Raw genomic sequence first — 14,368 nt, 5'->3', positions numbered from 1 at the left:
CTGCACGGCAGGGAAGGACCAGGTGGTGCTTGTTTCTTATCTGGGGGCTGTGCTGGATGGACATGGAGGTGTTGGGGTACCAAGGGGAGCCTGAAGCTGTGTGTGCTCCTGGGAGGACTGTGGGATGTTCAGGGGTGTGTGGGATTCCAGGAACCTGGGCTTGGTGCTGGGGAGTCAGAAGGTGAAGAGAGGAAGGAAAGAGGAGAGCTGAGCTGTTGTTTTGAGGAAGGGAGGTGAAGAAGAAATTGTGAGAAATGGGCCTATGGCCACAGTCCTTAGGATCCAGGATGCTGGAGGCAGAAATGGGAATGCTGTGCTGGAGCAGCCTGTATTCCCTACACTGTCCTGACCCAAGGGTGAGGGGTGGAGGGGTGGCAGCTGGTGGAGCCAAGAGCTGGGGTGAAGGGAGCCCCTCAGAGCAGGCCAGGCTGCTCTGCAGGGACACAGGGCTCTGTGGATTGCTCAGATGCTCAGCCAGGTGCAGATGCATTTGTGGCCCAGGCCCTTTGCTGGAAGAGGGGACACAAAGCCCACACATGGTGGCACAGAGCAGGCATTGGATCATTCCAGGCAGGAGGAATGGGAGTAGCTCAGGAGAGGGCAAGATCAGTACTCTGGAGGGCAGAAACAGCACCTAAAGCCACGGAGGGGGTGGTGAAATGGTTGGTGGTGAATGGGGGGGCACCGTGGGAGAGCTGGGGGACACAAACACGTGAAGGCTGTGTTCTGGCTGGGTATTTTCTGCACAGGTTCAGCTGTAAACTTGCACTGATGGCCTGGCTCTATGAAAGAGGCACATCCTGAGCATCACCTTTTAGAGCCCATGGAGGAATCTGTCTCAGCACGTGAATATGGGTGTGAGTGGAGAGGCTGGGGTGGTGGGAAGGCTCGTGTGCTGCTGGGGGAAGCAGAGGACCAGCCCCACATCAGCAGGGAGAGCACCAAGCCAAGGGCCCTTGGCACACTCTGCTGTTGCTGGGAAGAGAGAAGGAAATGAGGGCTGGGTGGAACAAGAATGACTTTGGGTCAGAGTGCAGCAGGTTGCATGCAATGGGCCTGGAGAACCTCCCTCATTCACATGCACTGGGACAGATGAATTTCTGCCAGGCAGCCTAGGCTCTCAAAGCACTGGCATCTTTCTTTTGCAGGTCTGGGCCTTTCTCAGACCATGTGCTCAGACCTTCAGTACCATGGGAGAGGTGTCAAATGCAAGTTCTGCCTGCCAGGACACACCAAAAGCCCCCTGGGAGGTCTGGGTTTGCACGGTGGGAGTCGGTGGCACCCATGGGAGCGGGGTTTGGTGGTGGCAGATGGGGCATTGCAGGAGCTCTCTCCTGCCCAGGCTGAGTGTGGCAGCTCCAGCTCACCTCCCTCCCACTGCACAACACCCTGGCCCTGACCACAGCTGCTGCTTAACCTGGAAGAGGAACAGCAGGGAAGATCCAACACGTTTTTCTCGCTATGGTTTAAAACACGATTTAGCATTTGGAAGAAGTAACCAAGGCCGTGTGACCGTCCGCTTCTCCGGGTGCAGCTACCGAGTGCGCTGGGACGCCATTTGTAAATATTTGTTCTGGATAATTTTTCTGTGTCCTACTGGATTATTTTGAGCTGGGCAGGGTGGCCAAGCCCTCGTGTCCTGCGGTGTGCCCGGCGCCGGTGCCCGCACGCGCTCCCCCGGTGCCTCGGAAGGAGGAAATATCACAGCCCTGCTCCCCGGCGCACTGACCTTTCCTGGCTGACCGATTTTCACCCCCAGAAGTGTTTTCCTCACTCTGCCGTGCTCCTCGTGCACAGTGGGAACATAAAAGCAGAGCCCTGCGCCCTCCTGGCATCTGAGGACTGTCAGAAATTTGGTGATTAGGGTTGTTTTCCTAGCACACAAAGCAAATTTTAACAAGAGCCCTGTTCTTTCTGAAAAATGTATGTATTTTGGGCAGTCTTATGTAGGTGTTTCAGTACTTTGTGAGAAGCGTGTTTAGAGTGCAGGCAGCAGCTCTGCCCAGCCCATACCCAGTAAAGGGTTTGACTGTTTGCACTGTTGATCACATACTCCAGCAAAGAGTTTCATGACAGATATTTTTTGGCCATCCTCAATTGTGTGACTGTGTGGAGAGGTCCTGGTTTGGGTAACACCAGGTGACTCTCCAGCTCTGTGCTGGAGCCAAGGGTACTCATCCTGCCTTGCCTGAGAGGTGAGCAGTGCCCCAGGTCTGCTTTGCTGGCCATCAGAGGGGCAGCTTTTCACTGAGCTTCACCATCCAGCCATGGCCACGTGCATGGAGAAGTCCTTGGGGGGATGGTCTGTTGCCTTCACTGCTGCACTTTGTCAGCTCCTGCTGGGGACCTGCTGTAAAGGTGTTATGTACCACAGAATGGTGGTTTCTTGGGGGGTTTTTGGCATCAGCCAGTTCCTGTGGGAGAGGAAGTGGCAGTGGCAATGTGCAAGTTTTGCAGAGTGATCTGGAGCTGACAGCTGTCCCACAACTGTGTAACCACTGCAGGGCTGCTGAGGAGACACATGGACAGGAGCTGGGCAGGGCTGTAGAAGAAGGGATGTACCTGTGTGGTGCAGCCCTGGTGTGCCCAGGAGCAGTGACACCCACAGCTCAGTGGGCAAGGGAAAGCTAAAGCCATCATTTCACCTCTCAGGCTGACCCCTGAGGAGGGGGGAAAGCCCCAGCGTGGCAGTGGGGACACAGGCACAGAGGGGACACCAGTGGGACAGTGCAGGAGTGGGGAGTGTGAGCAGGAGGGGTGTGCAGGGCTGGAGGGATGTGTGTGGGAAGCACACGGGTGTGGGTGTGAGCAGGAGGGGTGCACCAGGAGGGCTGTGTCCATGCAGGGACCTGCTGTTCCTGTTCCTGCCCTGGGTGTGCATGGCCTGTGGTGGCTGGGTGTGTGTGAGGAAGGTTGTGTGAGTGTGTGTGTGTGTGGACAAGGCAGCGTGAGGGCTGTCCAAAACAACCAGTGGTGCCTGTACATGATGGAGGCTGTGTGTGAATACCAGCACATGAGACAGACTGTGAGTACAGGCACACACGTGTGAGCACAGGTGGTGTGTGTGTCAGTGTGTACCTGAGGACAGTCTCCAGGTGTGTGTGTGTGTGTCAGTGTGTACCTGAGGACAGTCTCCAGGTGTGTGTGTGTCAGTGTGTACCTGAGGACAGTCTCCACTGTGTGTGTGTGTGTCAGTGTGTACCTGAGGACAGTCTCCACTGTGTGTGTGTGTCAGTGTGTACCTGAGGACAGTCTCCAGGTGTGTGTGTGTGTGTCAGTGTGTACCTGAGGACAGTCTCCAGGTGTGTGTGTGTCAGTGTGTACCTGAGGACAGTCTCCACTGTGTGTGTCAGTGTGTACCTGAGGACAGTCTCCACTGTGTGTGTGTGTCAGTGTGTACCTGAGGACAGTCTCCACTGTGTGTGTGTGTCAGTGTGTACCCGAGGACAGTCTCCAATGTGTGTGTGTGTGTCAGTGTGTGCCTGAGGACAGTCTCTGCTGTGTGTGTGTGTCAGTGTGTACCTGAGGACAGTCTCCACTGTGTGTGTGTGTGTCAGTGTGTACCTGAGGACAGTCTCCACAGTGTGTGTGTCAGTGTGTACCTGAGGACAGTCTCCAGGTGTGTGTGTGTGTGTGTCAGTGTGTACCTGAGGACAGTCTCCACTGTGTGTGTGTGTGTGTCAGTGTGTACCTGAGGACAGTCTCCACTGTGTGTGTGTGTCAGTGTGTACCTGAGGACAGTCTCCACAGCGTGTGTAGGGCTGCCCATGCCATGTCAGGGCATGAGGAGAGCAGAGCCTGTGTGAGGCCCAGAGAGCTGCGTGAGGAGCATTGTGTGAGGGTAGGGGTGTTGTATGTGTGTACAGGCAGTCAGTGTATGCCACAGGTGTGCACAGGCGCTCAGTGTGAGTGTGTGTGTGCCACAAGTGTGCACAGGAAGTCTGTGTGTGTGCCACAGGTGTGCACAGGCGCTCAGTGTGAGTGTGTGTGTGCCACAAGTGTGCACAGGAAGTCAGTGTGTGTGTGTGTGCCACAGGTGTGCACAGGCAGTCAGTGTGTGTGTGTGTGTGTGTGTGTGTGTGTGTGTGCCACAAGTGTGCACAGGAAGTCAGTGTGTGTGTGTGTGCCACAGGTGTGCACAGGCAGTCAGTGTGTGTGTGTGAGGGCAGGCGGTGTGCGAGGGCAGGCCGCGTGCGTGTGCAAGGAGAGGCTGTGTGTGTGAGCAGAGGTGCTCTCTGTGTGTCTGTGTACAGGCTGTGTGTGTGTGTGTGTGTGTGTGTGCGTGTGTGTGTGTGTGTGTGTGAGGAGGCCGTGCCGCTCGCTCCCGTCCCGTCCCTCCCCTCGCAGGCCGGAGCGCCGCCCTCACACGCCGCGGGCGGGCGGGCGGCTCTGGCTCGTTCCCCTCCTTCCTTCCTCCCTTCCTTCCCTCCCGCCGCCGCCGCCGGGCCCGGGCCGCCGCCCCGCCCTCCGCCTCGCTCCCTCCCCGTCCGCCGGCGCGGCCCCTTTAATTCCCCCGCTCCCCTCCCCCGCCGCCCGCTCCAGCCTCCATTTTCCAGCGGATCCGGCACCTGGAGGCGGCGGCGGCGGGAGCGGCCCGCGCCCCGCACCCGGCCCGCTCGCGGGCATGGCCGCCAACATGTACCGGGTCGGAGGTAAGAGCGGCCGCGGCGGCGCCGCCCGCCCCGCGCTGCTTCCCGCGCGCGGCCGGCGCTCGGGGCCCGGTGGGGCAGGCCCGGGGCGGGGGCCGGGGCGGCCCGGGAGGGGCGGCGGGCGCGGGGCAGGGGCCTGGGGGCCGCCCGGGGAGGGAGGCCTGCCCGCCCGCCTGCCTACCGCGGGGTTACGCGGGGTGAGGGCTGCGGGGCCCGGCGCGGGGCGAGCTGGGGGCCGTGCCCGGGGCTGGGGCAGCCGGGGCGGGGGGCGCAGCGGGATGGCCGGGCCGAGGGGCGGCAGCCGCGTGGGGCCGCGCGGAGCACGAGGGTGCGGGGAGAACCGGGCGAGCGAGGCTCAGGCGGTGGGCGCTCCGCGGCCCGGGCAGGGTGGGATGGGGGATTGGGGCTGGAGCACGGCAGCCATGGGGCCAGGCCCGGGATGGGCCCGGCGGGCAGAGAGAGGCTGCTCGGATGGGGGGTCATGCGAGGTTCCCGGGGTGGGGAGCCAGGAGGAGTTGCTGCGATAAGGAGCACAAAGATGGGCAGAGGCTGCTGGTGGACCAGGGGGCTGCTGTGAGGCACGTCCTGCAGATCTTGGCCTCCCCTTCCACTCTTGCTGTTTTGTTGTGTGCTTTCCCATTAGTCTTCTGTTCAGGGTTGTGCTCCTGTCTGATTGTCCTTTGTTTTGGCTCACGTGAAGAGAAAGGAGAGGCAGCGGGGTTTGGGACTGTGTTTTATGGAACATAAACTGAGGGTGGTCTGGCATGAATTTGTGCTCAGCCATTTTCCTTCATAAAAGCTGTTCTGTGGAGCTTCCTTCTCCCCAAGTCTATAGGCTGTATAGGACGATGTTTTTGTGGAGTTCCCTCCTTTTCAAAATGCCCTGTTTCTTGTGGAGTTCTGCAAAAACGAAGTAAAGTAAACAAGAGAAAAAATATAGCAAAGGTGGCCAAGCCATCCTGTCTGGCTGCTCTCCATCAACAACTACTTTCTGTTCTTTCTGCTCTTCTGGCCTACCCTTACTTTTTGAAAAATGCAGCTGCTTTTGTCGTGTTTGTACTTTTTTTCTGGTCGCACCTGGTTTCACAGAGGTGTAAGAGCTGACTCTTGGCTGTCCCAGCTTTGTGTCTTGGGTTGCCCAAGCTGATAATGTGCCTGTAGCATTATATTGGTTTGGAGGTGCTGAGAGTAGGATGATAGGCAAGATGAGTTGTGGAAATTCACCCTGGTGTGACTTGCAGAGGGAATAGTTTCCTGGAAATTTTTGTTCAGCATTGAATGGCCAAGTCTTGTGGGGAGTGTCATCTCTTAGCATTTTGTGTGGCTAAATCGCACAAAGTGGGAAATCCTTGTGGATCCCACAGAAGGTGGGAAAGCACCTCTGGAGGCCTCTAGATTGACCTCCTGCCAGCAAATCTCCTGGTAGATCCGAGTGCTCAGGGCTGTATCCATCCCAGGCTCTAAGAATGGTGATGCCACCCTTACTTTGGGCCCTGTCCAGTGCTTGATCATGCTTATAGAAAATATTTGTTTCCATGTGCCTAGATGGATTTTCTCTTGTTCCAGCTGGGGTCCCTCTTCCCATTATCCCCCATCCTATCCCTGGTTCTAAGCAGGGCTGGCTGATCCTTGAGGGATGCCATTAGTGGCCAGCAGCCCAGTGGAGGTTGCAACTGCTGGTTTTGATCCTTTAAACCTGATGTTAGTTTTCGCCCTACCTTTATCATATCATCCAGTTTTCAAGCATTTTTGTTTGAAGGATGCCATGGGAGGCTTAGCAGGGCCTTTGACATGAGTCAAGGTGTCCAACACCCCTCAGACACAGAGCCATCTTCATCCCAGATTGGGGGAGTCGTGTTGGTCAGGTGGGATTTGCCTTTGGAATACCCATTTTGGCTGGTCTCAGTTACCTTTTTGTCCTTCCTGCACTTGGAAATGTTGCCCAGGCTTTGCTCCACAGCCTTTCTGGGCAGAGGGCAAGGCAGCTGGCTGGTAGCCAGGGTTGCAGTGCTCTGCTATGGTCCATATGGATGAAGTCTTGATTTGATGTATTACCAAGATCAGCATATGGATGGATGCAGCTGTTTCTGTGTGAGAGCTCTGTTCAGCCTGAGCCCAGGAGTGTGTGTTATCGAATTCTTTCTGACCTCTGCTGCTGCTATCTCCCACTAATGGTCTTGTGCACTGGAGTTGTGTGTGAACTCCAGGGCAGGATTAAATCCGGGCTGGGATTTGTGCACAGTCATTTCATACACTTCCCACTGGAAGACAAACACTCAGCAGATAATCTCTTATTACACTTGTGACTACGGATGTGCTGCGCGAGCTCCAGACCTAACAGCTGCCAAAAGCAGCTTGCTCACTACAGATCAATACTGCTCCTGGAAGCTCTGTTCACTCAGAGGGGATGCCTTTAGGCCTGGGCATGAAGCACCATGAATTGTTGTTTTCAGAAGCCACTGGTGGGTTGACAACAGGTGGACACATGAAGTGCGTTGTTCTCTTCATGAGTTGCTGGGTAGAGGAGCTGAGGAGCCCGTGCTGTGGGGCTGGACCCTTCCCCTTTGTGTTGGAAGCAGAGAGGCCGTGCTGGGGGCTGAGGAGCTGTCCCTTGAATGGTTGTCAGGCTCTCTGGGTAAGTTGGCTGGTGGCATCCAGGTGTTGGAAAGAGCAGCTGGCTCTGCTGGATCCTGCCAAGTTTCTCCTGGTTGGTTTCTGATGGGAAGGGAGTTGGTTTCCAATACAAATGGGACTGTCACAAGCTAGCACATTTCAGGGGGGATGTAAAACTTTGGAAATGTGTGGGGAAGAATGCCAGGGTGTCAAATTCCAAAATGAAATGGAGGATCTTAGTTGTTGGCCTGTAGGAAACCCTGGAATCGCCTGCCTCCGGTGGAGCAGAAGTGAAGATTTTCTTAACAGCTGCTGCACAGCCACGAAACAAATGGCAGCACGAAGAAAGTGGACTGCTTTCACTTGGAAGGAGTCATGGTGGGCTGGTTTGCCTCTTCATGGGGAGGACTGGCAGCCTGCACGATCACAGAGCGTGTGGGAATGTTGGATAAACCCCAGACCGGAGAAGCTTGGGACCTCCGAGCTGGAATTTGGGGCCTCTGATGAAAAAATGCACGTGGGAGAGACATGTTCATTGTTCTGGCTAGTGCCAGGCTCTGCTTTCAGGAGAGTGCTGTGTCAGCTGCCTGGAAGGGAACAGGTCATCTTGGTATCAAGAGACTTTCCAGCAGGTATTGTGTCTCCACCTTCTCCAGGAGAGTTTAACTCTGGTGAGACAAATGCTCCTTTAGTGCTGGCAGCTGACTGAGCCCCACTGCAGGTTTATGACCCTGTGGCCTTCCCTTGGTGCAGTGAAACAATGATTTTTTTGCATTTTCATCTTGCACTGATTTGAGGAACTTAATTTTTTTCCACCTCCCTCCTCCTCACTTTTTGTTTTTTCCTGGATTATTTTTAATCTTGCATCAGCTACCCAATCTGGTTCACTGTGGGACTGTGTGAACAGCTGAATGGGCTCAGTGGGAGGGCAGGCAACAAGGGGATGGGGAAAGAACTGATAGGAAGGATGCAGGAAAAACTACTGAAGACAACACTTTTTCTGAGATAAATGTCAGTTAATACTTTCAGATGGAGTCTTTTGTGTGTTTTTGACTTTTATGGGTTACCCTCTTGTTTGGGGGCATGCTTAGCTACAGAATTACCACTGTTTTTTCAGTCTGTGGTACATTGGGAGATGTGATCACAAGTCAGTTGAGCACAGAGGTACTTGCTGCATCTAATACCTTTGGAGTGAGGGAAATGATGACCCACAGTGCCTGATGTGGGCACCCAAGGTTCACAGCAGCTTTACTCCAGAATTTACTGGCTACTATTTGTAGCTGCTGGTGGTGTGTCTGCCTGTCTGTCTGCAGTCACACATCTTTTATCAGTGTAGTCCCCACAGTTTTTAAGAATGGCAATATGGCATCATCTCTCTGCTACCCTAGGGTGCTGGGGATGTGGTTTGACCTGCCCCCATCCCATTCCCTACTCCCCCTTGGCATCCAGCCTGCAGCTCTTGTTTTCCTTAGTGCTGCCAGAGAGCTCTGAGCACAGGGATGGTGCATCAGTCCTCTTGGCATGACAGTGATAATGTCAATAATAATTGTTTGAGCTTTCCTGGTGAAGAACTGAGGGCTGTTAAGGAAGCTTGCATAGAACATGTTGCTGGAGTGTGAATCTGGAGCCAGTTCAGATCATTTAACTGCAGGATCACTTGTAAACCTCCTGTCAGTGTGTGTGTGTGTGTTTTGGGTGACAGGAGGGCTTCCTGTGCAATAGCCTTGTTTGGTCGTGCTTGCTGGGTTTTTGTTTTCTATCTTTGCAGGTAACCTGAGCTGGGAATGGGTTTAGTAGAGAGGTATTGAATAACCTGTAAAGATAAAAATGAGAGTTTATTCTTGAAAATTACTAACAGGCTTCTGCAGTCATTTGCCCTAATAAATTTAGGACAGCTTCTAGCTTATCACCTTTCAGCAACAGTTAGGCAGTGGGTTTCTTGATCTTTTTTCCTTTCATTGTTTCTAGTTACACAAGTTTATCTCAACATGTTTTGCAGTCTCCCTTTCCTTCCCTGCCCTTTCTCCTCTCCCCACAGTGCTGGGAGGGCTGGGCCAGGGGCAGAAAAGACACTCGATTAAAAAGTGTGGAAAAAAGACACTGAAACTTGTTCTGTTTAACTAGTAGGGTTTTGGTGAGTGTCAAAATGTTCCTTTCACTTGCATCTAGTTTTTTTCAAGCAACTTTTCATGTTTAAGCATCCTGAATTCTTTAAAGACATGAGGTGCCCAGTCTCCCCAGTAGGATGAGGAGAGGATGAGATGGTTGCTGTTACTGTTTTTACTTTGATTTATAAAGCACTCCTGAGCAGTTTGGGGTCACTTGAAATCAAAGGTATGAGCTGTGGGAGGCTGGCTTCTGGTAGTTCTGGACATTGCTGGCAAAAAGAAACCTGTGCAATCTGTGTTACCTCTGCACCAAGTAAGGTGTTTTTTACACTCTATCTTGTTGCTTTCCAAGCACATTATTTATTTTTTTTAAATCCCCAAGCAGGTAAGTGACCAAGTCCTGCAGCTGCTTTGCCTCAGTTTCCCATGAGGTTTGGGTAACAGGAACTGTTGGGAGATGTGCTCCTGTAAGATATTTTGGTTCTGGGTCTTTGGAGCTCACCACCATAAATCCAACATGCAAAGAGGCCCTGCTTCAGAGTGTCTTTGAAGGTCTGGAGTGGTTCCTTGTCCCCTCTTTATTTGTAAAATCAAATCTGGAAGGATCTGCAAAGTACTGGTCAAGCTTTTGGGCTGTAGCCCAGCCTCAAAGAAACCATTCACATGTTCTTCTCTTCCAGCTCTTTGGCTGGACCACCTTTAGGAAGGAGAGGCATTTGTGAAGTAATTTTTACTTGGCATTGATCAGTGAAGCAAAGCAAAGAAGTTAGGTGGTGGCTTTAAAGTGATTTTGCAAGTGGAGGAAAGACTTGGGCTTCTCCAGTCCTTTACACTTGTAAGCTGTTGAGTCTTTATGGTGCCTGGGTTTCTGTGGCTCTGTGCATTGCCAGATCATGGGTCAGAAACGTGGTCATGTTTGTGTTCAATTGCACATTTATTAATTAATTTGGGGACTTTATGCTTTCATGCAGGATGTAGGAGGGCAGATGACACTTGACCAAGCATGAAGTTAGTGTGGTGTGAACAGACCATTCCTGATTTAGCACACGGCTTGTCCTTACAGAGTTAAGTTGTCAACATCTGAGCAAATTTGAGCCAGCTGAGTGAGACAGTTTCTGTGGATGTTTCTTTAGGTAGGGTGTCCATTGAAGCAATTGTAGCTGTTCTCTCCTTCCTCTGCCAGGCTAACACAGCTTGGGCAGGGCTTGCTTTGGTTGGAGACAGTTTTTTGACCCATGTGAGTGCCTAACTGTGTTTACCATGTGCAGGCCTCCTGCCATGCAGGGAGAGGCTGTCACAGTTTGAGGGGGTGGGATGAGAGGGTGGAGGATGAATCAGCTTCCCTGGCACTCTGGTTTGAAGAAACATCTGCAGGAAGGCTGGCAGGAGTTTACACTTTGTCCGTGTTTTGCATTGTGAAGCTGTGATGTTTCTGATGTGGCACTCAAAGCCCTACCTTTGGACTCAATACATTGTCATACCATGGCCTAAGCTGTTAATTCACTTTCACAAACTGAAGTTCAACGTTGCCCTTAAAGAAGCAAGTAAACTGAACAAGAAACACAACTTTTTTTAATTTGTTTTTTCTTGAGGTGATGCTAAACTTGGTGTCTTGAGCACTACACAGGTTCTTGTTTTGCAACTCTCCAGATTCTTGCAGGGAACACAATGCTAGTTTCTTGTCATCTTCTTTGCTGCCTAAATATCTTTTGGAAAAGAATGCTTTTCTTATCTGTCCTTAGCAATGACAATTACAACGGAACAGGCTGTTTTCCTGGCTGCTACAGATGGTGATTTTTTGTTAGGGTGTAGCTTGAGGATACTCCTCTTCCATCCCCCCTACCCCCTCCAAATACTCCCCCATGATTTAAGGAACTCTCACTAGTTTCTCTGTCTGCTCAAGTGACTCTTGTGTAAATTAGACCATCCTGGCCTTCCCTTACAACACCCCTTGGGGAAGGTTTTTCTTTTTTTAAGCCCGAACTATTTCCATGGTATTGACGCACAAAGAATGGCACTGGATGCAGCTGAAATTACATAGGCTCACAACTTTGCTGCTGCAGAAAATGTTGGTATGGCTACATTCTTGGGAACTGAAGTGGCAAAAGAGGCCTTCAAATGGTGCTTTGATGTCTCCTGTAAAGCACAGAATAAAAGAAGTTGTTCTCTAGGAATGTTTAGCATAGGTTTGTCCTGCAGGAAGCTGGAGGGAGTTGACTCAGTGAACCTGAAGTGTCAGTGCCACATGCAAACGTGCCTTAGTTATAGCTGGAATTTTGGGAGTGGATTAATTGAAATTGGTTTTCTTGAACTGCCATATAATTGATTTCTAACAGTAAAATTGCTTCTTTGTCCTCAGGGTAGTGCTTTGGAAGCTTCATTTTATTTCTAGGGTTCCTGTAGTTTCTTTTCTAGTCTTTTTTGCAGACTTTTTGTCTCCTTTGGGGTGGCATCCCTAGTAGCAGTTACTCTAGAATGGCACAGTTCTTACTTGTGAAATGTCTGAACAAAGGGTTCAGGAGTTAATAGGGAAGAACTAATGCATGAATAATGGAGTTGCATCAACCTTGTTTCACTAAGAATCAGGCAAAAAAATGATACTAGATGGCTGGACAGGAATTTTTCTTGCCCCCTCCCTTGACATGGTAGAAAACAAAGAACAGAAGACATCTGGAAAATTCCAAATATCGTAATATTTCAGAGTTTAAAATGGATCAAGCAATCAATAGTTTGTCCAAGTAAGTTGCATGTCATTAACTTCGATTTATTTTTCTTTTGACTTCAAAAATATAGGTTATGTCTTGCCTTGAATAGATTTCTCTATGGAAGGTACTTTAGGTATTGTTTATATTACAGGTCATTGGTGAAGGGTTTTTTGTTCTTGTTTGGGCTGTTGTTGCAATAACTCTTGCTATAAGACCTGGCATGGATAAACAACTGTATCAACTTTTTTATAGGCCTGTGCATAATCTGTTGTCCTGTTAGATGGATCTTGATTTGCTTTTCCTTTGACTTATGTTCTGGGTAATATTGAATCTGGATTTTTGGAGGCCTGTCAGAAAAAGTGATCCATAGGTTGCATCTCAAAACAGCCAAGTAACATTGGCTGTCCTTTTCTCATTCTGCACATTTGGAAGAAAATATAACATGAACATTTTGTTTACCTTGTGAATGTGTAGATAATCCCTGCTCAAGAAACAGAGCAAAGCTGGCTTGATTTAACTGGGGTACTTCAACTTAGCCTTGCTAAATTTAGTGATGTTTGCTGGTGACTGTGTGGAGGGGAGATGTTTGCTTTTGCCATGTCCCTCACTAGCTGGCTGTAGTGTTTTTATAGGTATTTGTTTTAACTTGTAAGGAGTTGGGTGGTGGTGCTGGTGTTTCCCACAGCATGTGCTGCCTCCTGCTCAGCCTGATGCACCCAGTGCATGCAGTAGCCACAGACCCTGCTGTCCTGTAAATACAAATTGAGCCCGTGCTGGCAGTGTATCTTTAATTCCTTTGTTGATCTGTGAAAGACATTAATTTGTAAATACCTGATTTGTGTGTATTGCCAGATGTGTTAGACCCCATAATTCCTTTTGCAATAAAAGGAACTGTTTCAGTTTTGCCTTTGTGGTAATGAAAATACTGTGCTGGTGAGGCTTTCTCTATTGAAACTCTGCTCTAACTAAACATTTCATTGGGTGGCTGCTGCTGGGAGTGTTGCTGCTTTTTGAAGAGCCAGAAGGCAGCAGGACTTGGGCTCTGCCAGGTGAGATTGCAGGACTTGTAGAGTTGCCACTCCAGCCTCCTCTTTCATACCAAGAGGGATTGTATTATCCAGAATGTAAAATGATTGACAGTTTAGGGACAAAGCTGGTGAATAATTTGAACACTGGAACTTAATGAAGGAAACTGGCTCAAAGCTGGAGAGCCCAGAGTATGAGGAGCCACATATTTCCTGTAAAAGAAGTCATAAAATAAGCAGGTCATCAGAAGTTTCTGCACTCTCTTGATGCTCATCTCTAATTCAGGGCAGCAGCTTTGTGGGTTGGGGAGGGGAAATAGTTCCAACTGTGAAGTTACTTCTTTATCTCATGTCTGGAACTGCAGATTGTAGCCAGCAGTGGCAGTGAGTGTGGGAAGAGGGCTCCAGCCTCCCTGATAGCCTGGGCAGTCTCTAGGCTGCTGCAGCACTCACTGTGGGAGTGAATAGGGAATAATGCTCAGCCAGCTCAGTCCTCAGAAAGCACTTGGAGCTTGGAAGGCAAATGTGCCTTGGGAAGGATAAAAATACTTTTGGGCATTTTTGCAACTTGATCACCTAAAAGCCCATAAGGTTATTAGGTAGCTCAGACATGTCTAATCTTATAAATATATGACCTCTAGACAGAGTGTGTTATTTATTTTGCTGTACCCCCTCCTGATTTTCTTTTCCATGGACTGATGTAGATATAAGCAACAGCTGAACATGAAGAAGACAGAGAAAGAAACTCTTTTGCAATAATGTCTTAGAAGCATATGAGAGCAAAAAGAAATTCTGTTATGTTAATTGTGAATTGAGAACTGTTATCTTACTGCCTTTATGGAAAATTTTCCTCTTCTGTGCTCTGTAGGCTGTCATTCTAGTTTTAGCTGCTGTACTTGTGTCTGTGTGTTCTAGCAGTTCAGTCATTACCTGTGTAACACAGCATTGCTTTCTGGCAAGTTGTGTTGTGCATATTCAGGAAAAGTATTATGGGATATAAAGCCTTTTTTTGCATAGATTTCTGTATGTGGGTGCTTCTGCTCTATAACAGCACAGGCAAGAGCTACATGTTGAGTTTGTCAGAGGGTGATGGTCCTTAGTGCCTTTTGGTGTTCCCACACTCCTCAGTGATTGTTGTGGCCTGATCACAGATAACTGGCATGCATGAGTGATGCCATTAATTATGGCCGTGGTGTGGATGCATGGCTGATTAATTCAGGGCTGGTGAGCTGGAGCCAACAGCTGTTGGGAAGGTATGGGGTTGAAAT

At 50.4% G+C, this 14,368-nt stretch overlaps 1 protein-coding gene across 5 annotated transcripts in view; it reads left to right on the top strand.

Annotated features, from left to right (window-relative positions):
• The first annotated feature begins 4,410 nt into the window (after nucleotides 1-4,410).
• Nucleotides 4,411-14,368, top strand: part of MTA1 (metastasis associated 1) — a 71,075-nt gene continuing 61,117 nt past the window's right edge. For all 5 annotated transcript variants that reach the window (XM_064719220.1, XM_064719219.1, XM_064719217.1 and 2 more), the window contains exon 1: nucleotides 4,411-4,652. In XM_064719220.1, the coding sequence (XP_064575290.1) occupies nucleotides 4,625-4,652 (28 nt within the window). In that variant the 5' untranslated portion in view covers nucleotides 4,411-4,624. The remainder of the gene's footprint in view (nucleotides 4,653-14,368) is intronic.

Source organism: Zonotrichia leucophrys, chromosome 8, assembly GCF_028769735.1.
Source record: "Zonotrichia leucophrys gambelii isolate GWCS_2022_RI chromosome 8, RI_Zleu_2.0, whole genome shotgun sequence".
In the NCBI taxonomy this organism is placed as follows: domain Eukaryota; kingdom Metazoa; phylum Chordata; class Aves; order Passeriformes; family Passerellidae; genus Zonotrichia; species Zonotrichia leucophrys.
The sequence above is the reverse complement of the archived record's forward strand: the minus strand, read 5'-3'. Positions and strand labels throughout refer to the sequence as shown.